The sequence below is a fragment of the Eulemur rufifrons genome, chromosome 8, assembly GCF_041146395.1.
Source record: "Eulemur rufifrons isolate Redbay chromosome 8, OSU_ERuf_1, whole genome shotgun sequence".
NCBI classification, from domain to species: domain Eukaryota; kingdom Metazoa; phylum Chordata; class Mammalia; order Primates; family Lemuridae; genus Eulemur; species Eulemur rufifrons.
In genome coordinates, this window is record NC_090990.1 from 7,054,077 (window position 1) to 7,081,390 (window position 27,314).

The 27,314-nt window shown below is 51.3% G+C and overlaps 2 protein-coding genes across 4 annotated transcripts in view; one reads left to right on the plus strand and one right to left on the minus strand.

The window, feature by feature from the left end:
• CLCN6 (chloride voltage-gated channel 6) overlaps nucleotides 1-20,746 on the plus strand; it is a 32,494-nt gene extending 11,748 nt beyond the window's left edge. For all 3 annotated transcript variants that reach the window (XM_069479357.1, XM_069479359.1, XM_069479358.1), the window contains 19 exons: nucleotides 703-769; nucleotides 2,650-2,756; nucleotides 3,326-3,452; nucleotides 4,137-4,204; nucleotides 5,728-5,786; nucleotides 6,995-7,127; nucleotides 7,756-7,869; nucleotides 8,154-8,320; nucleotides 8,856-8,979; nucleotides 11,999-12,125; nucleotides 12,445-12,598; nucleotides 12,737-12,896; nucleotides 12,985-13,091; nucleotides 14,111-14,297; nucleotides 15,081-15,238; nucleotides 15,396-15,552; nucleotides 17,215-17,322; nucleotides 17,428-17,553; nucleotides 19,021-20,746. In XM_069479357.1, the coding sequence (XP_069335458.1) occupies nucleotides 703-769; nucleotides 2,650-2,756; nucleotides 3,326-3,452; nucleotides 4,137-4,204; nucleotides 5,728-5,786; nucleotides 6,995-7,127; nucleotides 7,756-7,869; nucleotides 8,154-8,320; nucleotides 8,856-8,979; nucleotides 11,999-12,125; nucleotides 12,445-12,598; nucleotides 12,737-12,896; nucleotides 12,985-13,091; nucleotides 14,111-14,297; nucleotides 15,081-15,238; nucleotides 15,396-15,552; nucleotides 17,215-17,322; nucleotides 17,428-17,553; nucleotides 19,021-19,101 (2,331 nt within the window). In that variant the 3' untranslated portion in view covers nucleotides 19,102-20,746. The remainder of the gene's footprint in view (nucleotides 1-702; nucleotides 770-2,649; nucleotides 2,757-3,325; nucleotides 3,453-4,136; nucleotides 4,205-5,727; nucleotides 5,787-6,994; nucleotides 7,128-7,755; nucleotides 7,870-8,153; nucleotides 8,321-8,855; nucleotides 8,980-11,998; nucleotides 12,126-12,444; nucleotides 12,599-12,736; nucleotides 12,897-12,984; nucleotides 13,092-14,110; nucleotides 14,298-15,080; nucleotides 15,239-15,395; nucleotides 15,553-17,214; nucleotides 17,323-17,427; nucleotides 17,554-19,020) is intronic.
• Nucleotides 20,747-24,558: 3,812 nt separating this feature from the next.
• NPPA (natriuretic peptide A) lies at nucleotides 24,559-25,663 on the minus strand. The gene is made up of 3 exons (XM_069479138.1): nucleotides 25,541-25,663; nucleotides 25,094-25,420; nucleotides 24,559-24,570 (listed from the first exon to the last, which is right to left on the minus strand). Exons 1-3 carry the CDS (start codon nucleotides 25,661-25,663, stop codon nucleotides 24,559-24,561), a joined length of 462 nt encoding a protein of 153 aa, XP_069335239.1.
• Between the last annotated feature and the right edge of the window lie 1,651 nt (nucleotides 25,664-27,314).

Consider the following 27,314-nt stretch of genomic DNA (forward strand, 5'->3'; position numbering starts at 1 on the left):
GTGGCCACTTTTGACTTCAGTATTAAAAAGCCTCCGGGTGTTGGCTTGAGGGAAGGCCAGAGTTAAAGGCATGAAGCCTTTGATCCTGAATCCACAAAATTAGAAGTCTTTCAAGTTCTCCTTTAAGCCCTGAACACTTAAAAGAGTGAATAGTGGAACACAGGTTGTTTTCTCTATCCAAGGTGACCACTGACTATAAGATGGTTATAAGTCAAAATAATGACTTGTAAAATACAAAGCGCTAACAAACATGCAAAAACCACATACGCTTAAGTGAATGTTGTCTTTTAAAGCAATATCTTAAGTTATATGCTTATCCAGCTAAGAATCACTGGAGACATTTTTGGAATTGTTTTGAAATTGCCTTCAGAAAGCACTGAGTGGTTCTTGTTATTCTTTAACCACGGAATGGTCTTTCTTGGTCTCACATCTTTTTCTGCATCCTTTTCCCTCTTTGTTTAAATTTGCTTCACATAACTTGGGTGGACCCTCTGCCTTTGTTCTTTGGAGGGGTGGTGGGACCAGGCTGGGGCAGGGATCTCAGAAGTCAGAGTGACTAATAAAAAGCTCATTCTTAGGTTGCTGGTTGGTCACTTGACCGGCCACTGTAAATGCAGTGGGGGAAGGCGATGCTTTCAGGAGAAGCACACCTGTAATACACCTGGGAATGACGCTGTCTGATTGATCTCTTGCTCTTCACAGGTGGGTCTCTTTGTGGACTTTTTTGTGCGACTTTTCACCAAACTCAAATATGGAGTGGTACAAGCATGTATCCTTTTCATGGTTCCTGGGCTGCAGTGGTCACCAAGATTCTTTCTTGTGTAGAAATGGGTTTAACAGTAAACATGATGTTGTTAGCTCTTCAGCTTTCAGGTTTTTAATTATCATTGCAGGACACAAAAGGAAGACTTTAGTAAATAGAGATATACTGGCATTCATCGTTGATAAGACACAAATGCCACAAAGATGCCTGTTCTCCCCAGGCGGTCTATAAATTCAATATCATTCCGATCAAAATTCCAATAGAACTTACTGAGGAACTCAAATTCTTTCTAAATTTATATAGAAGACTAAAGGGCCAAAAGTAATCAAGACAGTCTTGAATAACAAGCAGGTAGACTTGACCTACTAGATGTCAAGACAAAATTTAAGATGTAGTCATTGAAACTGTGTCATAGTGGTACAAGAATACCCCATTAGGCCAATGGAAAATAATAAAGAAGCAGAAACTGGTCCACACATACGTAGTAATTTGGTGAATGACAGAGTTAATGTTATAAATTATAATGAGGAAGGGATAAATTATATAATAAAAGATGCTGGAGCTGGGCGTGGTGCTGCACGCCTGTGGCCTCAGCTATTCTGGAGGCCAAGGCAGGAGGATGGCTCAAGCCCAGGAGTCTGAGGCTGCAGGGTGCTGTGATTGCACCTGTTAATAGCCACTGCACTCCAGCCCAGGCAACACAGCGAGACCCTGCCTCTTAAATGTACGTTGGTTATCCATATGGAAAAGTATAAAATTAAATTCTTGCTTCACACTATAAATAAATTCCAGATGGATTGAAGATGTAAATAAGCAAAACAACTTTAAGAGACTATATGATGTCAAGAGTAGGGAATGATTTAAATAAAACTCCAGAAGGCGCAGACTGTTAGGAGAAGCATCAGTAAACATGACCACATCAAAATAAATATTTCATTTATAAAGACAAACACAAAAACTCCAAACAACAACAAAACAATAAATAAAATGAAAAAGCAAGTCCACAGCCTGGGAGAGAGTATTTACTATGCATTTAAGAGTCAAATAATTAGTATCCAGAATATAGGAAGAATTGCTGCAAATTAAGAAAAAACCCAAACAGTCCAATAAAGAAAAGTGAGCAAAGGATGTGAACAGGAATTCTCAGAAGAGGAAAACCGAATGATCACTAAACCTCTGGAAAAAAATAGGAAAGTGCACATTTCTATGACTCATAAATTCCTTTTCTAGATGCGGACCTTAGACATGTACAAAGGGGTTCATTGCAGCTTTGTGGTAGCAAAACCTCGGCATCACCAAATGGGAGAATGGAAAAATATCGGTACGTTCCTGCAATATAATTTTATACAGAAGTTAAAATGAATGAACCGGAGCTGCATGTATCAGTATGGCTAATTCTCAAAATCCTAATGTTGAGAGAGAGAAAAAAGGAAGCTGTAGAATGTACATGAAGCGCAATATAGAACAGTACGGACACATAAATACGCAGGAAGGATGCACAGTTTCAGGTTAGTGATTTCTCCCACGGGAGAGAGAACAGAAGAGAAAGGGTTTTTTTGTCGTTTTTCTAAAGTGGTACCTAATGTTTTATTTTTAAAAAAATACCTGGAGCAAATGAGGCATACTGTTGAAATTTGTTAACAAGGGTTAGCAAAGGGTTGAGGGCATGGGTGTTTGTTACTGTTGGTAATGTTTGAAGTAGTTCATAATTTTAAAATGGTTCCTACGGTGGAAGACATCGCAGGCAATTTTTTAGAAAAATGTATACAACGGAGAACAGGAAGACTCGCAGCCAGCACGATGCCGGAGAGGAGAAACCCCGCTCTTTCAAGTGGTTACAGGGACAGCACTTGGCTGGCGCAGTTTCCTTAACCCAGTTTCCGTAGCTGTGGAGGAATGCAGCCAGAGAGGCTGCCTCGGCCTGTCTCTCCTTGAACTCTTGGGTTTTAACCTGACCTTTGTCTTCTTGGCAAGCCTTGTCGTCCTAATTGAGGTGAGGGGGTGTGGGTTTGCCTGCTTCCTTGTGAGGTTTTGGAGTCCTGCACCCCTTTCCTCCACTTCCATGTCTGCAAACAGGAAACTGAGAATACAGATTCCTGCGGAAAGTGGCCTCTTGTTCACTTAGAGATGCTTTTGCAAGTAGAGGTTTCAGCCTCTGGCGAGACTAAAGAGGAAAAATACAGATGAGGATGGTGGTTCCTCAACCTTGGTGGCATATTAGAATCCCCTGAAGAACTTTAAAAAAATGCTCCTACTGGGCCCCAGCTCAGACAAGGAGAGTCTGGAAATGAGGCGCCTGCGGTGATTGTTGAGAGGTTCCCGCGGCGATGCTGACTCCCAGGGCCCTTGTTAAAAGCGCGGGTCCTGCTGTTGCCCCCGTAGGCCCACCAGGTCAGGGACTCTGGGGTGGGGCCCAGCCACTGTGGCTGAACAAGCCTCCCAGGTGACACTGGAGCTCCTGTTAAAGAACAAAGTTTTCCCTTGATAGCTGCCAGGTTGTTGGGGGTGGGCCAGAGAACCAGGGGGTTTTGAGTTGATGGGGTGCCTGTTCTCTCCCACTAGCCCGTGTCGGCAGGTTCTGGGATACCCGAGATCAAATGCTATCTGAATGGCGTGAAGGTGCCTGGCATCGTCCGTTTCCGGACCCTGGTCTGCAAGGTCCTTGGAGTGTTGTTCAGTGTGGCTGGAGGTAAGGAAGGTCTTTCTGACTTTTGTTCTTCAAGTATTCAAGGGGTGAAGAGGACAAGAAGCGTATGGATGTGAATTAATTAGATTAGCACCGGAGGGCTTGCCCTCAAACAGCTGATGTCTGCCTTTTTGTTGTTGGGTTATTTTTAAAAGGCAGACACTATTAGTATAATATGTTGCCATTCAGAGATATCTGACAAACACACCATTCTGTTTTGAAATAGCATGACCATCTAGTTAGTTTGTAGAATTAGCTTTTAGCAAAGTCAGCAAGGTTTTTGTGTGTAAATGGCCGGATAGATAGTAAATATTTTAGGCTTTGTGGGCCAAGAGGCAAAATTGAAGATACTGTGAAGGTACTTATATAACTATTTAAACGTATGCGTTTATTAATAAGAATGTAAAAGCCATTCTTAGTTCTCAGGCTGTACCGAAACAGGGAGTCTGTCTTGGTCCCTGGCCTGTACTTTGCTGACCCTTGATTTAGAACGTAGAATATTTTTTCTTATAGCAAGATCTTAAACAGAACTTGTTTGATGGGAACTTGGCTGACTCTTTCTCCTATAAAGTCACATGACCATCTCTGTGTTATAGTCATCATGAGAAAGGCTTATGTAGCAAAGGTCTCCTGACCCAGAGGCCTTTCTCTGCTGACTGATGGTCTTGCCTTCTTCATCATTCCCAGGGCTCTTCGTGGGCAAGGAAGGCCCCATGATCCACAGCGGCGCCGTGGTGGGAGCTGGCCTCCCTCAGGTAAGGATTGACGGGCCTCCCGGGCAGGCCTAGGGGCAGGTCTGTGGTTGAATTTGGACAAATCCACTGGGAGCATGCTAGCGTGACTTTGGAACCTGGTGCCATTTTGACTTGCTGTGAAAACTGGTCCGTCTCCCAGGAAAGTGTATCACTTAGACTTCTGAGTTTTAATGATGCCCAGCTGAGTCCTAGGAGCTGAAATGGGACATAGAGGGGAAAAAGTGACATAGGCAAATGAAGGTCATCTGGTGCTTCCGCAGCCATTGCCAGGCACCTCCACGTAGGATGGTTGGTGCAACGTGTCAGCGCTGTGGAATCCCAAGAGGCTGGAAGCATCGCTGAGGCGGTTGCAGGCACAGTTCCGTGCCGATTCCATTTAGCGTGGCAGAGTCATAACATAGTACCAGCTGCTGCTTAAGTGGTCTGTGTGCCCGACTCTGCATATACCAACGTCCTTCTCCTTTACAGCCACCTTGAGTGATTAGTTATTTTCATCCCCATTCTCGGATGGGGAAACTGAGTCTGAGAGAGGTTGAGGAACTAGCTCAGAACTCCAAAGCTCTCATTCTTAGGGGCTATTCCAGATTCCTGGGCTACAGGTTGGAGAAGTTTCAGTTGCTTGTGAACTGTCACTTGTCCTTTCTCTCTCCTGTCCTGAGGGGAGGAAGTTACTGTGACTGAGTTGTTGGGGTAGAGGAGGGACGATTCTTTCTTCCAGAGCGTGTGTTTTGGTCTCTTTCTTGCCACTGCCTCAAGTACCAGGTCTCACAGAAGTGAGCACAAGGTGGCAGGGGGCCGGGTGTGGAGTGGGTTTCAGCCTGAGACGCTGGGGGACAGACTGAGAATGGCTCTGTCGGCCCCTTCCCTCGCTGGCCTCCCCTGAGCAGAGCTGACTTTATCTACTGTCGCCGCTTTCACTTCCTCCCGGCCCTTGGCTTGGCTGTTTCCCCTTTTACTTTCTGACTTGTTGACTGTGCATAAAACGCAATTTCAGAAGGTTCTAAAAATTTGGGGGCAGGAAAAATAAGTTCTTCCCAAAGTGGGTAACTTCTTTCTTTCTAAGTTGCTGTTCTGGCCAGACGTGGTGGCACGCACCTTTCGTCCCAGCTACTCGGGAGGCTGGGGCAGGAGGATCGCTTGAGCCCAGGCATTCTGGGCTGCAGTGCACTATGCCAATCAGGTGTCCACACTAAGTTTGACATCAATATGGTGACCTACCAGGAGCAGGGGACCACCAGGTGGCCTAAGGAGGGATGAACCGGCCCAGGTCAGAAACAGAGCAGGTCAAAACTCCCATGCTGATCAGTAGTGGGATTGTGCCTGTGAACAGCCACTGCACCCCAGCCTGGGCAACGTAGCGAGACCCTATCTCAATTTAAAAAAAAAAAATGCTGTTCTGGACTCTTCCTTCTTGCAGCACACCTGCCCAGGTGTGCTCCATCAAAGGGGCCTACCCAGGTGCCATGGATTCACGCAGCTTCAGTCCTCATGGGCCCCCCTGACTTTGTCTTCTTTTGTTTTAGTTTCAGAGCAACTCCTTACGGAAGATCCAGATTAACTTCCCCTATTTCCAAAGCGACAGGTATGGAAACATTAGGAACTGGTTTTTTTGTTGAGGGGTGAAGGGGGGAGAAGGTACGGCTAGTCAGAGCTGATACTACTCTAGCCTGGCTCTGTCTCCCCTGCTTGGGAGGCTGCACGTGAAACCTGACTTAGAAAATGAGGTGGGGGCCAGGTGCAGTGGCTCACACCTGTAATCCCGGCACTTTAGGAGGCCGAGGCAGGAGGATTGCTTGAGGCTAGGAGTTCCAGACCAGCTGGAGCAAGAGTAAGACTATGTCTCTAAAAAAATAGAAAAATTAGCCAAGAGTGGTGGCATACGCCTATAATGCCAGCTACTTGGGAGGCTGAGGCAGGGGGGGATCGCTTGAGCACAGGAGTTTCAGGTTGCAGTGAGCTATGATGATGCCACTGCATTCTAGCCCAGGCAACAAAGGCCCTGTCTCAAAAAAAAAAAAAAAATGGCCTTTGAATTATTCTTCTATAAATAAGAAGCAAAAGGACCAAGTTGTTATCATGACTTTTATTTATCATGTCCTAAGTCCTAGAAACATCCTAGGCAAATGAAGATGGTTCAAGATTGAAAACCCAACCAGGAAAGGCCACAGGCAGGCATGTTATCAAGAAGGCATTTGTATTCCCAGATGGTTTGCTTGGTCACCTGCCTCCCTGGGCTGGAAGGTGCTCCTCTCGGTGGGCTTTCTAGCCCTGTGGATTTGTGCGTATTCCTGACCTGCACGCTTTGTAAGGCCCTTGGGATCAGAGGCCTAGTTCAGTGTTGCAGACCACCTGCTCCCCTGTGTATTCCTGCAAGTCATTGTTCCCCTGCTGCTCTCCGTGTAACCAGCAAGCACCCTGACATCTTCACTATGCTGTGGTTTTCTGGAAGCAAGATCTGGTGGGAACCTGGCTCAGCACTGACTGGCAGCAAGGTTTGATTTGCCGTCTGAGCTGGGGGCTGAGATTCTGTGATCACAGCGTGAACACATGTCAGGGAGCTCCCGTTCCCAGGCAGAGGAGCCGCTGTGCCTGACGGGGCTCTGGTGCAGCGGTGGCCGTCAGGGGAACTGTCCGTGCTGCCGAAGCTGCGTCACCAGGGCCCTGCCCTTTCATGATCCCTGACTACCCAGAGGTCGTGAGACAAAATGTTCATGGATGAGGAAGGGAGAAACTGGCATTTGTGGCCTGAGGGCTCTTTTGGGGTGAACCAGCTCTCTCTCCTCTCTTCAGAGACAAGCGAGACTTCGTGTCAGCAGGGGCATCTGCTGGAATCGCTGCAGCTTTTGGGGCCCCGATTGGGGGTACCTTGTTCAGTCTGGAGGAGGGCTCATCCTTCTGGAACCAAGGGCTCACGTGGAAAGTGGTGAGGGGGACCTTCTGTGCAAACCGCCTCCTAGGTTTAACCACACCCCCGAAAATTAAACTGGACATCTCTTACTCAGTGCATTTAACGGTAGTTTTGATGAGACTGGGAGGGTTGGCTCAGTTAGAAATTCCTTTGCTCTGGTGCCCATAACCTCCAAACGGTGGACTTTCTATACTTTTCATATCAATACGTTCCCATCCTCCAGTGAACCCCAAATCAAACTGCTGTTACCCTCTCTTGATGAACCACCCGACATGAAAACGTGAAACTGGCTGTCATAAGGTGGGAAGTGACAGAGCCTGGACTTGGCCTGGCTCCTACCTCAGAGTACAGCGTCCTTGCCTTTGCGTTGACCCTTCCTTCATGGTGCGGGGTCTGGTCCACTACAGGCTCGCAGTAAATAGGCACCCGTAGCAGGCTGCTTGCACAAAGGCTTCTGAGAGCCCTTGATGTAAAATTTGTTTTACTCGGGGTATGTCTACCGCGGTTGTTACCAAGTCCCTGTACCACAAGCTAGATTCTGCAGGTCTCTGTGCAGAGCGGTGGATTTTAGGAGGAAGGGTAGGGGGGAGAGTAGGACGTGCCATTATTGAACCTCCTTGTCTTTTTGTCACCTGTCCCCTAGCTCTTTTGTTCCATGTCTGCCACCTTCACCCTCAACTTCTTCCGTTCTGGGATTCAGTTTGGAAGTTGGGGTTCCTTCCAGCTCCCTGGACTGCTCAACTTTGGCGAGTTTAAGGTATGTTTTGCCCTTTTCCCCAGGATTTCTTACTTGACCCATGAAAATTGCTCGTAAGTGAAGGACCAGAGAGAAGTGATTGAGAGGGGTAGGTAACGGCTGCATCTCGCCCCTGTAGCCTCTTGTGTGTGCGACCATGCTTGGCGTGAGAACTCCAGCGGGCCCTGGCTTCTGTAGAAGAGAAGGCAGCCCTGGCTCTTGCTTCTGTCTCCTCCTCTTCTGTCCCTTCCTGTTCTTACAGCTGCTGTGGTTTCTCTCTCTCTCTCCCTTTTTCCTTCTCTCAGTGCTCTGACTCTGATAAAAAATGTCATCTCTGGACAGCTATGGATTTGGGTCTCTTCGTCGTGATGGGTGTCATTGGGGGCCTCCTGGGAGCCATATTCAACTGTCTGAACAAGAGGCTTGCAAAGTACCGTATGCGAAACGTGCACCCGAAACCTAAGCTCGTCAGGTATCTGCAGTCGCCTCCCCCAGCCTGCTGTGGCTCCCTGAGCTTGGTGTGGGCCAGGCCATCTCTCCCGAGGAACAGACCCTGCTTCCCATGGCAGCCTTGATTTCTCATCTGAGACTGAGAATGTAAACAGGGTCATACATTACTTGTCAGGCAGATCAAAAGGCTAAGTCTGAGCTTAATTTACGTCAGGGTTGCTGGTTGACTCCCGGCCTCTCTTGGCCACTAGGACACATGATACAGTCAGAGGGTCCCTGTGGCCCTGCTGGAACTTGCCATTGAAGGCCATTTTGTTCCTCAGAGAGAGATGACGTGGATGCCGCAGCCCACTTTGTTGACAGCCCACGTTTTATGTACAAACTGCTGTAGTACAGCAAGTCACTGATAAATTCTGCAAACATGTGGACCAGCCAGGGGCTGCTGTAAATGCTCTTCAGGGAAATGAGGGTGGAGGGTCGGTGGGTTACGTTTTCGAGTTCCTAAGACCAAAGTATCTTTTTTTATTGCATGATAACAGCTGTTCTTTGCTTCCCAGAGTTTTGGAGAGCCTCTTGGTGTCTGTGGTAACCACCGTGGTGGTGTTTGTGGCCTCAATGGTGTTAGGAGAATGCCGACAGATGTCGTTTTCCAGTCACGTCCGTAATGATTCATTCCAACAGGTAACCCCAGTGCACCTGCTGCCTTTATCCTATACCCACCAAGAAGAGTCCAGAAATGTATGACTTGCCTCTGTTTAGAGCTAATACAGGTGTTGGGTTCATCCTTACATACCCGTACAAATTGCTAAAAGATAGAGAAATTTGTAGTCGTCTTTTTACCTAAGAGAGGCTACACACCAAATGCATTCTGTCTTGTCCACTTTTGCAAACAACCCTGCCCATCACAGAGGGAAACTCCTACCTGTTGAGCAAAACTAATTAAGACAGCCGCTCAGGAAGCTGACTGCTCACTGCTCCAACCCCTGGTCACTCTCACACCTCTCCATGTCTGAAGGGGGCCCGCCAGCCCAGAGGCTTGTCACCCACTGCTTTGCCTTTGTGATTGTGAGAGTCACCCTTAGGCTGGAGAGAAAAGATGTCTGCACGGGGCCAACTACGATCCTCCCTCCCCAGCATCTTCTGGTTCTTACCGGGTTGGACTCCATACTGCGTGCATCTTTCTGCATTTCTCCTCTTCCCTTCCTGGGGATGTGTGGTATTTTCCAGAGCCTTTCCCTGAGGAGCAGGGCCCATGAGGAAGGCAGTGGAGCTTACCCCACCCTGTGGTTTTGGTCCAGTGCAGTGGGTCTGAGAGCTAAACCTGTGGTTCAGGAGGTCAGCCGGACGTGGTTCTGGCGCTACGGTGGCGGTGGGTGGGGAGTGTTCTCTAAGTCTAAAGTCTGCCCTCCATGTCCGTGGGTTCCAAGTCTGTGGGTTCAACAACCGTGGATCAGAAGTATTAGAAAAAAACAATGAAAAATAACAATACTACTAAAAATAATATGAATTTAAAAAGACAATATAACTATTTACATAGCATTTACATTGTATTAGATATAAGTAATGTAGAGATGATTTAAAGTATATGGGAGGATGTGTGTAGGTTGTGTGCAGGTTGTGTGCAAATACTGCACCATTTTATATCAAGGACTTGAGCATCGGAGGATTTTGGTGTCCGCCAGAGGTCCTGGAACCAATCTCCCACGGATACCAAGGGCTGGCTGTGCTCTGTCTTCTTGTTGCTTCTAAGTAGCCACTTGAATCTTGAATCTCTCAGGGCCCCTTTGGGGCCTTTGTCTTGGAGGGCTGCCTCTTCAGTGTCCCCAGGAACAGTCCAGGAACAGCTAGAATGGATTAGATAGGGGTCGGCAGCTGTGGCTCATGGGCCACATCTGGCCCTTAGCAACTGCCTGTTTTCATGTAGCCCCCAAGCTAAGAATATTAGTAGTTTTATACTTTTAAAGGGTTGGAAAAATAAATAAAGAATATACCACAGAGATTGTATGTGGCTGCAAAGTCTAAAATATTTACTGTCTGGCTCTTTATGGAAAAGTTTACTGACCCCTGTCACTAGTTATTCCCAAGGCCAGCTCATTACCAGACCAGCATTTTTCAAAATGTGCTCTGTTATTGAACATTAATATATATGATTCAAAAACAAACAATTTTACGGTGAAATGGGTTAACCAGAATTAAATAAGTTTCTTTAATATAGGATTTCCTAGGGCCTTTCTTCCAGTCAGTGTTAGGAATGTTGGCATATTTACTGTGTACCAGATACCCCACTAAGCACATCATACAAATGATCTCATTTACTCTTTACTGCCACCGTGCTGGCCAGTAGTATTATCCCCATTTTACAGATAAGGAAACTGAGGCAAAGTGAGGTCTTGATCAAGAGTATTCAGGTAGTAATATATAGCATGAGGGGAGATATTACTCCCATTTTGTAGAGGAGGAAACCAAAGCAGCACAAAATGAAGTACTTTCCCAAGGTCACTAGGGAGTGGCAGAGGAGATCGAAGCCATCTGTCTAATTTTGGGGGCTGTGCTCTGCTTTTAGCAGATGCACTGATTTCCAAAAAGTGCTATGATGCTTCTCTGTGCGGCTGACTGCAGGACTCTTTCCAGAGAGCCTTCAGGACTGATGTTCTTCCAGACAGTTCGGGGAACGCTGCGTGTGTCATTTATTAAACTGTCAATTCAGCCCATCCGCTCTGCTCTGCGTGCTGGGGCTCTGCACGTTCCCTCCTTGCCAGGCTCTGCCAGCAGGGGGCGCTGCCCTGTTCCTACGGCAGCCCGCGTCCCGCTGTGTCTCCAGCCAGGTTCCCTGGCAGGATCACACAGACCACCAACCACCTAGTGTCGTTATAATGTCCACTAGGGGCGTCTTTACAGCATCATCAATAGAACTGAATCCAGGAAAAACCCACATCCTTAACGAATCTTTGTAATAACACTCCCTATTCACATGTACGTGGTAAGTGAAGCACAACCCTTGTGCTGTTGTACAGCATCAACTAGGAACTAAGAAATGTCACACTTGAGACACCTTTGCCCTCAACTGAGAACCAGAATCTCATCTTCTCACACGGAATGATGGCAAGAAAAAGAGGTCTGAAATGTACAGAAATAATTATTTTCATAGTTTGGTTCTGTTCCCCAGATGGGGTTTGGGAGGAGAGGAGGTGGGAGCGTGGGGTCTGCTCCCCGGCCTTGTGTGGAGGTGGGTTTTATTTTGCAGCAAATTCAAGGCAAAGGCTTTTTCCGTTTAGAACTAAATTTGGGGCTTCAGGTCAAGTGGTGCCTTGGATTCTCGTCCCCAAACATCCATCAACTCCCAGCCACTTGTCTTTCACCTGCCTCATCTTCCCACAGTCCCTGGGGCTCTCGGGCCAGGCTGCTGGCAGCATTGCTTAGAACGTCAGCGCCAGGAGAGGAAGCAGCGCCAAGTCGGTGGTGACTCATAGCTGTAGTGACATTTTCATTATGAGTGTGGATGAACAAAGGCCCTCATCCTGAGTCTTTCACTCTTTGCATTCAAAATGCAATGAATACAGTATAGATGAGGTTTTTGCTGCCTGTTTGATTTATGGGGAAAGCCTTCCAGACACCTTTCTTTTGTCCCAGCTGGAGACATCCTACTTCAAGACCCAAGGTCAGGTGCCCTTTTCCTGACTTTTTGATTCCTGCTCCTTAGGTCAGAACAGAAGATGTGAATTCAAGTATGAAGACGTTTTTTTGTCCCAATGATACCTACAATGACATGGCCACGCTCTTCTTCAACCCCCAGGAGTCTGCCATCCTCCAGCTCTTCCACCAGGAGGGTGGGTGCCCTTGCTCCAGCCCATGCCCGGGGCCTGGTTGCATCTCAGACACGGCCAGGCTGGCCTTCGTTCTGGGCAAGAACAGGACCTGTCCTTTGTGATACCAGCCCAGACAAAAAACTGTTTTCTGCCTCCCGTGGCAGAAGGGGAGCTACTTGGGGCATAGGAAGACCTGGCAGGAGCGGAGATGCCCTGTCCCAGTGTGCGCCCAGGCGCCTGTGGGCTCCATCATGAGGCCGGGTGGCTTCCCTGCCCCCAGACTGAGGTGGGCTGCGGCCGGCATCGGGTGGTGGGACTCAGATCAGTTCTTGCCTTGCAGGTACCTTCAGCCCCGTCACTTTGACCTTGTTCTTCGTCCTCTATTTCTTTCTTGCGTGTTGGACTTACGGCATTTCTGTCCCAAGTGGCCTTTTTGTGCCTTCTCTGCTGTGTGGAGCAGCTTTTGGACGTTTAGTTGCCAATGTCCTAAAAAGGTACTGTGTGTGTGTGTGTGTGTGTGTGTGTGCGCACATATGTGTATATGCACAAGGGTGTGAATTCTGTGTCCTCCCTGTGCCCCCCAACTGACCGGTGTGATTCTAAGCCATGTTCTCGGTTTTGTTCTTCACTAGCTACATTGGATTGAGCCACATCTATTCAGGGACCTTTTCCCTGGTTGGTGCCGCGGCTTTCTTGGGTGGGATCGTCCGTATGACCATCAGTCTCACGGTCATCCTGATCGAGTCTACCAATGAGATCACTTACGGACTTCCCATCATGATCACCCTGATGGTGAGCGCGTCCTCTCCAGGCCGCTTGCAGGGTCAGGGCCACGTTTACCCCAAAGGGCCCATTTTTAGGTCTTCACTTTGTGTTTCAGGTGGCCAAATGGACAGGGGACTTTTTCAATAAGGGCATTTATGATATCCACGTGGACCTTCGAGGTGTGCCGTTTCTGGAGTGGGAGACAGAGGTGGAAATGGACAAGTAAGGCTGTGATCTTTCTCGTGTCCTAGTTTCAGAATTTATAAGCTCTGGCCTGTTGGCATTAGGGTAGGAAAAATAACTCACATTTGTTGGGCTGAAAGACACAGCATGTTTGTTCCCGAGCGTGTCTAGGAATGTTGAGCAGCTCGGGGTGGCTGGGAGCTTTGGGGGCGGGGCGGGGACAGAGGGGCACAGTGGGGACTACAAGAGGCAGGGCCACTTCATGGTTGTGTTTGGCCCCTGTGGCATTCTGGTTGGATACGACGTGAGGTCTCTGGGTCAAGTTTGTGATATGAGTGAATATTTAAGGATATGCCAAACCCTGGGAGAGAAAACTGGTTGTTTCACGAGTGCTTGACACAGTGTCATACTGTCAGTGGTGATTGTTCTGGGCATAATCACCTGATAACCCGATAATGATCCACAGGTACTTTGGGCTTCCTGTGTCTGGATGTCAGGCAAGGCCCTATAGGCTAGTGCAGGGCCAGCAGCCTTTTCTGTAAAGGGCCACAGAGTTGATTGTTACCAGCTTTGCGGGCCACGTGGTCTCTGTCACAACTCAACTCTGCTCTTGTAGCAGGAATGCTGTGAGCATGGCCGGAGTGGGCTGTGGTTTGCCACCCCCTGATCTAAAGGGAGGCCCAAACATCGTTTTTAACATTCCAGTAGTAGTGTTAGCAATTCAGTGGTGAGACGTGGACTGTGCCATGGAATGCCGGGGCGGGGGCAGCCACCCTCCAGGCGAGCAGCTGGGGCTCGTGGTGAGGGGATGTTGGTACTGAGCTGAAGGAGGAGGAAAGGCCCACCGGCCCGGAAGGGCGTTCCAGGCATAGGGAACAGCATGTGTGGAGAGTGGAAGTACAGAGGAAGGCACGGGGAGGTGGTTCAGAGAGAGGCCCCGGGGGGTCCAGGGGCCGGGGGGTCCAGCCAGTGATGGGGGACCCAGCAGGGCCCTGTCACCGCATGCGCCCAGGGGTCTGTGGGCTCCGTCATGAGGCTGGATGGCTTCCCTCCTGCAGACTGAGAGCCAGCGACATCATGGAGCCCAACCTGACCTACGTGTACCCGCACACCCGCATCCAGTCCCTGGTGAGCATCCTGCGCACCACGGTCCACCACGCCTTCCCCGTGGTCACAGAGAACCGCGGCAACGAGAAGGAGTTCATGAAGGGCAACCAGCTCATCAGCAACAACATCAAATTCAAGGTAAAGAAAACAGCCTCGAGAGGAAAGGTAGGTGAGAGAAGACAGCTGTCCCCTGGTGCTCACGGCTTAGCGCTTGCCACACCCCCTGGCTGGAGTGGACTCGGTTGGCTCTTAGGGGAAATCAGCGCCGTTCTCATTATAGGTGACATTAAGTATAGATTTGACAGCGAGCACGGACTTAATTAGGCCATCAAGACGTGGGTTCATTCTTGCCACAGTAAGCATATGGACAGACTTTTTTTTTAAGTCAACGGGTTTCATTATTATTTATCCTGAGGGAGGGTTCTAGAGTTGCCAACAACAAAAATGGACTTTGACCTATTTTAGAAAGAAAAAAAGTCAATTGGAAGCTTCAGGACTGACAGGAAAGCTGAAGAACCAGGGCGGGGTGCCGTGGGGTGCATGTGCTGGGTCTAGTGGCCGCCCTGTGGGGACCCAGGAGGGACGTGCACAGCCATTCTCTGTCCTTGGATCCCTCTGGATCAGATCCCAGACAGGGAGAGGCCCTGGCCTCACTCGGGTTGTATGGCCCACCCCGTGGCTTTGGGGGCTGGTTGCCCTCTGGAGAGTTGGGGTGCTCTCCCCAAATCAGTGGAGTGGGGATGTCGGGCCAACAGAAACTGTGGGGTCTGCAGCCCAGTCCTAGGGCCTGAACCATAAGCCACCGTGAGACTTCCGTGCCCTTCCTGCGTCGGCGCTGAGGCATTGGTGTGCCCATGTACGGCAATCCGTGGCCTCCTTGTGGAAGCCTCTGTCATCATCACCCCCCACCCCGATCTGCAGAAATCTAGCATCCTCACCCGAGCCGGCGAGCAGCGCAAACGGAGCCAGTCCATGAAGTCCTACCCGTCGAGCGAGCTGCGGAACATGTGTGACGAGCACATCGCCTCCGAGGAGGCAGCCGAGAAGGAGGACCTCCTGCAGCAGATGCTCGAGAGGAGGTGAGCACGGGCGGCCGAGCGACCAGCTGCCTACAGGGGTCACGGCGGCGGCAGCTCCTGAGTTTCTTGGGAATTTGGGCTGTGGGTTGGGGGCATGGAGGAGAAGCGGTCCTGCCAAGGATATCCTAGGCAGTATCTGTTTTTTGTGTAACAACAGATACACTCCCTACCCCAACCTGTACCCGGACCAGTCCCCGAGTGAAGACTGGACCATGGAGGAACGCTTCCGCCCTCTGACCTTCCACGGCTTGATCCTTCGGTCGCAGCTTGTCACCCTGCTTGTCCGAGGAGTTTGTTATTCTGAGAGTCAGTCGGTAAGCCTCTCTTGCTAGCACCGAGGTTCTGGAAGGCAGGAGGGTGGTAGGAACACGGTCCCTGCACTTCAGGGAAAGAGAGGTGGGGCTTTGAGCCTTCACATGTCAACGGCTGCTGCTTGTGCGGCCTCACGGCTCCTCTGCAGCTGTTGGCGTCTCCAGGTGACGCCCAGCGAGGGGACACGGTGCAGCGAGGGGAGTGTGAGGGCCTCCAGGTGGTCTTTGCTTAGCCTGTGCACCATGTGTCATGTGTCCTGCTGGCCTGCAGGTCTGGAATGCAATTTCTATATTGTAACTTCTAGTCCCACATGTATATTATCAAAAGAAATACCATTCTTCCTGTCTGTTCCACTGCAGTTCTTTTTCCTCTCTTGTTTGGTTTTTAGAGATGAGCAAGGGTGGGCAGGGTGTGTTTGAAGTGGTCCTTGTGGCCACCTGAGCCCCAGTCACCCTCACACACTTTGTCTCTTTAGAAGAAGAGGGACTAAGTCACCCAGAGGCCTCATTTCCAAACGGGCTCTCCCGGTCGGGGTCTTGGCTGCGGGATGGGGTCTGACTGGCCTGCAGGAGGGCAGTTCACCTGGGGCAAGGCGCAGAGGGCCTGGCTGAAGGTGGGACAGAAGGTGACGTGCAGCACCAGGCACGAAGTCCAGAGGTCCCGGAGGCCTTGCCTGGGTGCAGAAACCAGCCGGCCTGGCCTGACGAAGCGCGAGGAGGGGGTGCTGCCCTGCAGGCAGTGGGTGGCATGAGAGGGAAAGCTGCGTAAAGGTGAAGGTGTGCAGAGTGGAAATGGGGAGGATCCTGCTACAGCAGCGCAGTGACCAGTGCTTGTGGCCACTGGGCCCAGCCCGAGAGCTGTCACCACAGCCCCATGTCCAGTGACAGCAGCAGCGAGAACTGAGGGAGAGAGCAGGCGACCCAGAGTGGAGGAAGAGCAGCAAGCCAGCACCTCTCTCCTGTGGCTGCCGTAGCAAATGGCCCCAAACGAGGTGGCCTGAAACAAGTTTATCCTTTCAGAGTTCAAGGCCAGAAGTTCAAGATGCAGGTGTGGCCAGGGCCGTGCTCTGCGGGCTCTAGGCGAGGGTCATCCTTGCTGCTTCCTAGTGCACGGGGGTTGCCTGCATCCTTGGCGCTCGTTGGCTGTAGACACATCACTCCAGCTTTGCCTCTGTTGTCACATGGCATTCTCCCTGTGTGTCCTCTCCCCTTTTGTAAGGACACTTGTCCTTGGATTTAGGGTCTACCTTAATCCCACATGACATGTTAATTTGAGAATCCCCAGAGACCCTATTCCCAGTAAGGTCTCATTCATAGTACTAGGACTCAGGACCTGGTCATATCTGTTGGGGGGATTCAGTTCAACCCACAGCTGCTACTGCTAGCGCTTTTCTCATTCAAGCTTCAGGGTAACCCATTTGCGTCTCGCAGATGAAGAAAGGGACCTTGAGGGAGATCAGAGTGCCTAGGGTGACCCACTAGGAACTGGCTGAGAACTGGCTTTGGGTTGAGACGTCTCACTCCAGAGCACCTGCTGCCGGCCCCAGCTCTGCACCGCCTCCCTCTCGGTGGGGCGTGGCCGGGCGGATGCAGACGTAAGGGGGAGGGGCTCTAAGTGTGACCCTGCTGCTCAGAGCAAGGACAGCGTCTTGGTTGGAATTGCAGAGCGCCAACCAACCCCGCCTTTCCTACGCCGAGATGGCTGAGGATTACCCGATGTACCCGGACATCCATGACCTGGACCTGACGCTGCTGAACCCACGGATGATTGTGGTGAGAAGGGCTGTCCCCACACCCCCGGCTGTCCTGCGCAAAACGCGGCCCATCTGTGCCGTTGGCGTCTCGGACTGCGGGTGATGCATACTATCTCTCCTATAGGATGTCACCCCGTACATGAACCCTTCGCCTTTCACCGTCTCACCCAACACCCACGTCTCCCAGGTCTTCAACCTGTTCAGGACGATGGGCCTGCGCCACCTGCCAGTGGTGAATGCGGTGGGAGAGGTGAGTCTGAGTCTGGGGGGAGAACAGGGAAGCCGGGCCCGGCCCCTGCCTTTGAGAAAGGACCCTCCGAACACGGGGCAGATTGGGGGGGGGGGCGCCTCTCAGCTGGAGGAAGCACCAGAACACGCCCCCGGCGGGGGAGGAGCGGGGGAGGAGCTGGCCGGGTGAAAACCCACCCCCTTGGCCTCCAGGCGTTTGGGACCCTGTCCCCTCCTGGCCAGCAGATGGCGCCAGTTTCCGGTGGCTGGAAGCGGGCGGGGCTGTCCCTCGTGTCCACAGCGTCTCTCTTTTTTTTTTTTTTTTTTTTGAGACAGAGTCTCACTCTGTTGCCCAGGCTAGAGTGAGTGCCGTGGCGTCAGCCTAGCTCACAGCAACCTCAAACTCCTGAGCTCAAGCGATCCTCCTGTCTCAGCCTCCCGAGTAGCTGGGACTACAGGCATGCACCACCATGCCCGGCTAATTTTTTCTATATATATATTTTTAGCTGTCCATATAATTTCTTTCTATTTTTAGTAGAGATGGGGTCTCGCTCTTGCTCAGGCTGGTCTCGAACTCCTGAGCTCAAACGATCCGCCCACCTCGGCCTCCCAGAGTGCTAGGATTACAGGCGTGAGCCACCGCGCCCGGCCCCACAGCGTCTCTCTTCACTCCTGACCTCTTCTTGGTGTTCCTCAGTCCCCCTGTTATGGGGATTCGGAACATTAAATGAGAGAATTTCAAGCAAAATATTTTGAGTTTTACAGACATACAACGTCCAGTAATTATTGCAGCAGACTTTTTCATTTCTTCTTAGAACTTCATTTTTTCTTATCACACAAATATTAAAACACAGATGAGCAAAGTTCAAAAACCAAACGCTCGTGTCCGCCCTGCGGAGTTAGCTGCGTGCCCTCTCGCCCTTCTTCCCGTGCGTCTGCCGTGACCCGCGCGGCACGGCACGTCCTCGGGCAGGTCCAATTGCAGATCAAATTGTGTCCCTGTCAGTGCCGACTACACTGACAAGTTCTGACACGGTTTATGGTATGACTTTGGGGTACCACCCATTGGTGACAAGCGGGAACCACCATAAACTGTGACAAAGGACGAGTAGGTCCTTCTGCAAGGTGAGGAGTGTAAGATGCGGCAGGGGTCACAACCTCAGAAGCATCCAGAGGCCCCACCTCTTGCACAGGTCTGTTGAGCAGGCTGGGCATGATGGGAGCTAGAGCTATAGCATGTGCCCTGTTTAAGAATGTCCGAGAATGTTAGCTGGCCCCACCCTCTTTTTGGAGCTAAACTTGTCCCCCTGGTCTCCAGTTTAAGGGCCCTCGTCATCTGTTTACCCTGGTCATGCCATATCTGGCTCTGCACTGGTTCTCTCTCCCTCCACGTTCTGTGACAAACCGACGGGGCTGGCTCTTCTCACCCCTGTTCTTGCCGGTGGGTTTTATCCTGCAGGTGACTTGGGCCTTTTTCTCCTTGTCCTAGATCGTTGGGATCATTACACGGCACAACCTGACGTACGAATTTCTGCAGGCCCGACTGAGGCAGCACTACCAGACCATGTGATGGGCCAGCTGCCCATCTCCCGGGGCTGCCTGGGGAGGCAGCTCGCTCACTCCAGCCAGCACGGCTGGCTGGGCCTGCACGGAAGATTCCTAGTCACCCCCTTCTCGGAAAGCCTGGAGTCATCCAACATTTTGCTGGTCAGAGAACCTGGGGAGGGTTTGGAAACATCAGAGTTTGAACTTTCCTAACTTCCTCAGCAAGTATCTTCCCATTCCCTGCTCCCCTTGTTCCTACCCCCCAGTGTTGCCACAGGCCCACCGCAGTCCCCGCTAAAGTCAGTACCAGGGGTGGAAGTCAGGCAAACCGCTGGGTGACACTCCGAGCCGTGTTCCTGCCCCATCTTTACTGCTTTCCTAGAGATCCCAGCTGTTGCAGTAAACATATGGGAGGAACCTTGGCCAAGGCAAACACTGGGGGTGAGGAGGGGTGCGCCAGTTGCAAATTCAGTTAATGACTAAATTTAGGAATTGGGCTCTGAGAAAATTCCCTGTGGTTCAGGAAGGCCTTCCTTTGTTGGGACTCTCAATTCCGTATCTTCTCTAGTTCAGTTTAAGGGAATGTTCTGCTTCCTAGGTGTGAGCAGGTGTTCCGATCTTGCTCCTATGGTTTGGATCTCCTTAGAACCACTACCCACCAGAACCACAAAGCATTAAAATCCCTCTGATAGTCTCTGATTGATAACTCTGATAAGAGGGTCAGATTTCCATCCTGCTTTGTGACAGTTCAGCTTTCTTTCCCTTTGTAAATTATTCATGATCTCCTATTAGCACGTTTCTACCCTGATTCTTTTCATCTCCGTGAACTGCTAAACTTTCCTTAAGATTTTATCCGGTCTTGTGGTGAAACAGCCACAGCTCGATGGTTTTGGCGTCACCTGCCAAAGTTAGCTGAAAGCAGGGCACCCGTAGATCAAACGGCTTCACGGAACTCTGGGGAAGGAGGCAGCTCCTGAGCCAGTGACCACAAAAGGTACATGTTGTGATGAAGCAGATGGTTGATTCAAGGAAGAAGGTGTCTGCCCTTCACAGACGTCTCACTCCCCTGCTGCCGTGAGCCTTGCCCAGCCTAAGCAGAAACTTCAGGAGGGTCTCCACACTGCAGGGAGGTGGGGAGGGGGAGATGCTCCCTGTCAGCGTGTACCTGCAGGTTTTAGCATTAAGCGTAGGTGACTTCATTTCTCTGCAGGCTGGTTGGTCCCCTCTCTGACTAGACTCCCAGAGTGAGCATCCACCATCAGGCGTTTGCACGTATCTTCCCCTAACTGCTACGTGTCTGTCAGCGTCCTAGTCCCCTCGGGCGTCCCTGGGGCGGACACACTTTGGGACTCAAGATGGCCTTGGTCTGCATTTAGTATTTTTCAAACCATAGAAGTTGCCTGCTGCCTCGGTGCCTGGCCCTGGCAGTGCTGTCCTCTCCCTCAGCGTCACACTGGCTTCCTGGGCCGGGACTGCCTTTCAGCCTGGGCTGGGTGGCTGTCCTGGCTCTGCCAGTCCAGGGCTTGTGCTGAGCACCCTGTAGGGAGTGATCCCCTCGCGAGGGCTGCTCTGGGACCTTCTCCAGCTGACTGTGGCCCCTCCCTTCTCCTCATTTCCTTATCTTTTTGACCAAAATTACTTTGACTTCTGAAGTTTTCAGTTTCCCTGGATGCACCTGACTTGGGAAGTGGGGGTGATACTCCCAGTAAATAGTTCAGGAGATCGCAAGGACCAAAAAAGGCAAAACCCTTGTAAATGTGATTGTGTTCGACGAGCTGCCGCTTTACTTTACGATGGTGTTCAGAGCTGGGCCGCCTTTCTTCCTCTTATTAAGAAGGAAACCAGTCGTCCAAGTCAGGAGAGTGGCATGACCACCCGTCACAGACATTCCACTCCTCTTTCCACCCCTTCCTGGAATTGGCTGAGCTGATGCCCTGCAGGACGACCCTGGCTCTGGAGGGCTGCGTCACTGGCCACTTGCCTCGAGGCTGCCACTGGTGAATGTTGTTGGAACTTATCCCTCGTGCACATCGTGTTGTGTTTAAGTCACTGGATATTTTGTCCCATCAGTTTAGCCAGAGATAGACAGTAGAATGCAAATGCCTCCCTCCCCCTGACTGACTGGATGGCTGCCAAGGAGGACCCACACCCAGGCCCCTCTGCAAAGGCACGCGGTTTCCTCTCCTCCCTCTGCATCTGCCCTTTCCAGATAAGCCCAAAGACAATACCTTCTCCACTCGTGACAAGTAACCGTAAGCTTTGCTCCTTCAGTCTCTGTACAGTAGAAAGCAGCGTTCGCAGCATCACCTATGAAACCCACCCCGTCGGCTACTAGTGATGAGCGCCTCGATAGAACAGCGATCCCCAGAGGGGAGTCTGGGGGTGGCCAGAGGTAGTTTTCTGTGTTTCGTCTCCAGCGTGGTATTTCGTGGCCCCCCAGCTGGGGCAGTTACGGAGCAGGGCTGACAGGTCCCTGCTCCTGACCGTGGGGCCCGTGCACTCCGGGGGATGGTTTGCTTGTGGCCTCGTCTAATAGTTCCCAGCTGGAATGGACACTTCCTTGGCCCAGTCTACCAGATGGCGTTTCTGATGCAGAATTGTGCACTGCCATGGCCCTGAGTGACAAGAAAACTTCTGAAAAGACTGGAGCACCCCCGCCCCGCCCCGGCCCCGCAGTGTTGATGTGCAGTATTGCCCCCAGCCCCTGTGGCCCTTGGTCGCTTTGACAGTCGCAGCTTCCTTTTTCTGTTTGCACTGTTTATATGGTAGTGGTAGCTAATCCCTGTGTATATAAATTGTATTTTTTTTTTAATTTGTAAAATGCTATTTTTATTTGAACCTTTGGAACTTGGAAGTTCTCATTGTAACCGTGACGTGTCAGAATAAAACATCTCCATCTGTCTCCTTTAGCCTTTTGTCTCCACAGTGCTCTTTCTTTCAAGGGTTCTTGGTTTTTGTTTTACTTCCTCTCTAATTTGTAAAATTTACAGCGCTAGGAAGTAGTTCTGTAGTCTCAGATTTCCCCTCACGGAGCCGCCTAGCCGGGCTCTTTGTTCATGGGGTCCATTTGCCCTACTGGGCAGCTACGTTAGTAAGACTGAATTTAGACCTGTAGATCTTTTTATCTTTTTTTTTTTTTTTTTTTGAAATCCAGTTAATTTTTCTCTATTTTTAGTAGAGATGGGGTCTTGCTCTTGCTCAGGCTGGTCTCGAACTCCCGAGCTCAAGCAGTCCTCCCGCCTTGTCTGCCCAGAGTGCTAGGATTACAGGCGTGAGCCACCGCACCCAGCCAGTCCTGTAGATCTTAGCAAGAGTCACTAGTCTCCACTGTTCTGTTTCTCCCTTCAGATGGGTGCTCTTCCTTCTTGTTCACTGATCCTCTCCCGTAAAAGCCTCTCTTCCTGCCAGCGCCTGCTTCCCAGAGCACCAGATGGAGAAACACAGTTTCCTCACGGTGCTGTGCGTAGGAACTTACCCACAGACACGGTCCCCTGATGTCCAACCAGAAGAGATGAAATCGGTGTCGTGCTGCAGCTGGCGAGACCTGTGGCTAGCTTCTGTGTGTGCCACCTGCCATGGCTTTGATTCACTTGCATTTGGTTTTGCAAGAATTGTGACTTTCTCTGTCTCTGATCTACCCCAAGCTGCCATTCCAGCAGGGTCAGAAACGGTCCCAGTCAGTCCAGACCCTTCTGCCTGTCCCCTGGCGTCCTCTCAGTTCCAGGGGCATTTCCTGCCGTGGGTAGTTGTCAATTTCAGTGAGTTACATCCTGTGAGAATCCTGTTTTGGTGGCAGCTTGGAGTGTGCCCAGCTACACTCCTGCCCTCCTAGCAACCCGGGCCCCCGGCGCTGGGCCTCAGAAGCCGTTCGGACAGGTCCGTCTCTCCTGCCCTTGTCAGTCTTTCTCTGCTGCCTGCTTTTCTGCCCTTTGGGGTTTAAAGCCCGAGTAAGGAACATGTTGGTTGGAGTTGGTTAGATTAGAGCTCTCCCTCCCCCTCCACCCCTTACCATCAGTTTATGTACAAGGAGCACGTTGCTACTTTGTTTCCTCTTTTCCCAATTTCCCTACCAGGCCAAGACAGTTTGGCCAACATTGATGGAGCCTCAGTTGGGAGTGCTGAGGGGCATTTGCGGTCTAGGGACACAGACACACATAATCACATACACGTCAACTCATAAGTCACATGTAAAATTGCTGCCACAAAGAGCCTAATGTGTGCTGGGCTCGTGGCTTCAGGGAAGAAGTGGCGTTCACAGTGAGCACTGAGTGGGGAAAATGTCCTCAGGGGGCGGGATAAGGGGCATCCCAGGTGGAGGAAACAGCAAAAGGAAGGGCGCAGAGGAGCGAGTGTAGGTGTGGGGGTGTTGAAGGGCCACGGAATCTGAAAGTGGGGTCTGTGGAGGGACCGGGCTGGGGAGACAGGGTAGAGTTCTGCCTGTTTAAGGTGAACTTCGTGCCTCGTATTTGCGGCCTAGGACAGAAGCAAATACAAAACACTGCGTCTTGTCCAGTGGCTCCCACCTCAGTAAATACAAGTCCAGGCTTCTTGGACCCGTCAGGGAAAGACCACGGCTGTTTTCCAAAGGCGTGTGTCAGTGCACAAAAGGCACATAAACTTCTGTCCGCATAGCAAACATTTCTTTACTTTCCGCAGTTTTTAAGTGCAGCACTGCCTGCTCTTTTCAAAACTAAAAGTGTCGTTCTTAGCTGCAGCAGCTAACCCTCTCAGATGTAGCAGAGAAAATCTAGTTATGTACTCTCATTTTCTAAATGTGCCCCCTCCCCAAAAACTCTGTAACCAAAAAGCACTGGGAGTGCAAAAATTGCCTATTGAGTACAAGCTACATTAGATGTAACCAGGAAGAGTCCGGATGCTTGTGAATTTCTTTTTCAATAAATAAGTGCCCTGAATGTGAGCAAGTCTGGTTAAAAATAAATGCCCCTTTGGTCTCCTGGAGCTTTTTCAGGATCTGTGACTGGCTGGAAGGCAAGGCAGAGCAGGTTGAGAACGGCAATTTGAGTGCCTCCGCCCCCAAAAAAGAGGAAGGGTGGGAGAAATGAAAGGAGGAGAAAGAAGCTGAGCATTGTTTGCTCTGACAGAGGGTAAAATGAGGAGGAGCCTTGGGCTGAATTCCCATCCACTGGGATACGAAAGAAATCACACCAACTCAAGCCTTTGTCTTCTGTCCATGGTGCTGAAGTTTATTCATTTTCAAACCGCTGTCAGTAACAGGTGAGGGTCTACCCTAAAATTTAATGCATGGGGTTGGAGAGGCTGGGAAGCCACAATGAGACCACTGTATCTATATTTAGCATAAAATGTGAGAAATGTTGACAGGAAGCTGCAGCTCAAATGGGGTGCTCGTCACAACTCAGCTTTTGATGGCAGTGAGATGAGACAAAGTCACGTGCGAGAGCCCAGGGGGTGAGAGTCTCTGCCGTCTGCCCCGGGGCCTGGCCTGCCTTTTCTTCCTCGGCTGTTATCTCCGGTACTACAAAGAGAACACAGAACACAAACATATTCAGCTCAGAGACTTGACTCTACTGGAAAAGTCAGCTTCACGCGTGACTGTCCCAAACCTCTCAACCACGGACCAGCTACTTCCCACCGGGCCCCACCCCAGCCCAAAGACCCTTTGAGTTTCATGGACTGATAGACAGGTTACTCATTAAAGCTAATTTCATTTACTTTCACCTAAATCCTTCAGGATCTTGCAATTCTGGGGAGGAACACGAACTGCCAGTCAGCAGTGCAAAGGTGGCCTGGCCCTGGGGATGTTTTAACTTCCCAGTGCTAGCGGGAGTAACTTTGCCCGTTGGCATTTTCTCAGCCGTTGTGTCTGTGTAGATGGCTCTGTCCTGGGACTCACGGAGCACCCTCCCAGTTGGGGCAGAAATTCAGAGGGAATAAGCCTAGTCCCTTTCCTGCTGGAGTACCCTTTGACAAGGTTTGACTCTCAACAAAACCACAATTTTCTTCCTCCTCGTCCCATTTCCATCCCCAGTTCCTCTCACCCGGAAGCTGTTGCAGCCCAGTCCACTCTGGGCTCCAATCCTGTCAATCCTGCCCCCGAAGCAGCTGGACCTCCGCAGGCTCCGAGGGGCAGCAAGCAGCGCCCTCAACTTGCTTTTCAGGAGGGCGGATCTGTCCGGGGAGTCCCAGGGGCCCCGCCCGAGGGCACCTTCGTCTCTCTGGGCTGGGCTGACCTCCCCGGCCCAGGGAGGCACCTCGGGGAGGGGGCCGAGAGCTACTCCAGCTTCATCGTTCTGCTCGGTTAGAACTTGTGGCGGCACAGCCTCGTCTTCTAAAGGCATCTTGTCCTCCAAGTGGTCCAGCAAATTCTTTGCAAAAGGAAAATACAAGGAAAGCGAGAGGCCTCGCTGACTTGGGGAAAATCAACAGGAATGAGCACAGTGTTAGAAAGCCGCCAATCCCAGACTGTTTCCCTTTCCTGGCCTTACCTTGAAATCCATCAGGTCTGCATTGGACACGCCATTGTACACGGGGTTAGCTTCAGATCGACCTGGGAGCTGAAACGCCAGGAAGAGGAGGAAGCCCACGGCGATGGTGGAGAAGGAGCCCATGCTGGCGTTGGCCAAGGAGCGATCCGATGCCTGCTGCCTCTCGTCCCTCTCCTCGGGCTTCCCTCTCCCAGCCTTCATCCGTCCCTGTCTCCCGGCTGCCTAGCGCCTCCTCTTTTTATAGCCCCCCAGCTCCGGAGCACGCAAGAGGGATGGAACCCTCCCCATTCTGTCACTTGCAGCGATAAAGCGGCTGAGTGAGGAGCCAGCCGAAGATGCCCTTTTAAAGTTATCAGTCCACCAGGGCTTGTCGCAGCCCCTCCGCCTTGGGCAGCCCAACGGCCCCCCAGACCCTCGGCGGCAAGAGCCACATTCTTGCTGACTTGCCTCAAGAGGCTCCCACTTCAAAGGTGTGAGAAGAGCAAAAAAGAGTCCTTGGTTATCTCACTGCCACGCCTCAGGATTCTTTCTCCTCCACGCTGGGACCCGTGCAGGGAAGCAGAGGGTGACGGTTGGCCTCTGCCCAGCTCCCCGGGCTTGTTTGTGGCTCAGCTGTCAGGGGCTCCAAATAAGGGCGGGAGAGGAGGAAACAGCAGGCAGGCGGCAGCTTGGGACAAATGAGCCCAGACGCTGGAGCTGGCCTCACACCTGCCTCACCGCCGTGGTCGGACCCCGCCCTGGGCAGTCCCTGTCCACGGCCAGGTGAAAGGGAGTTCTTTTTCAGAGTATTTTCAAGTCAGCAGGAACCAGATGTGATGAAGCCCTCAAGAATTAGGCTGCCAAATATACACACCAAGGAAAGTGGGGGGAACACAATCGTTCCAAAGCTCCTCCACACACCCACAGCCGCCCTCCAAGGTGCTGGGGGCTCAGCAGGCGCTGCCACGTTCATCCCTTCCCCTTGCTGTTTATAGAAGCTCATTCTCTGACAGTGTGAAGCCTGCAGCGCCCCCTTCCCAGGAAGGTGTCCACGGGGAATTAGCCGGTGGAGGGAGGGAGGGGGCCAAAGGTGGCAGTTTCCCATGATGCCTTCCCCACCCTTCCCTAAGGCCAGGCATGTGACTGAGCCACCAAGGCCTCAGTTTCCCTGGCCCCCAAAAGGGGCAGTGAGGCTGTCCACACTTAATGAGTGGCCTCCATTTGCTAAGCAGGGGACTCGACGGTAGCCGTTACTGTTGAATGCAATGTGTGGGGAGCGGGCGAGAACACTGAATTGAGGGATTGGGAGATCTGCATTGCAGCCCAGCACAAACCAGTCACTTACGTCTCTGGGGCCTTATTTTCCTCTTCTGTAAAATGAGGAAAGTGTAAGAACCCGCCCGCCCACCTCTCAGGGTGGTCTCGGGCCCACATGAGCTCAGAACGTGTGATGCGTGTGCAAGTTCACGGCGCTCCCCTCAGTGCTCACTCGTAACGTGCCAGGTGCTGTGTGAGGGCTGTGTGGGGATGATTTCATTTTTATCACCCCCCCCCCCAGGAGCAGGTACATTGTCTCCATTTAGGGAGGGACAGAACTGAGCCTGAGAGGCTGTCACTTGCCCAAGGCCACTGAGCACGTAAGTGGCAGAACAAGGACTAGGATCCCAAGTCTGACCCTGACGTCTGTATCCTAACCCATTTCCGGAAGAGTGCTGCCTCTTTGCCCTTTGCTGCTCCCCAGTTAAGCACCCCCGTCCCCACCTCTCAGGCACCCCCGAGCAGCTCCTGCACCCCC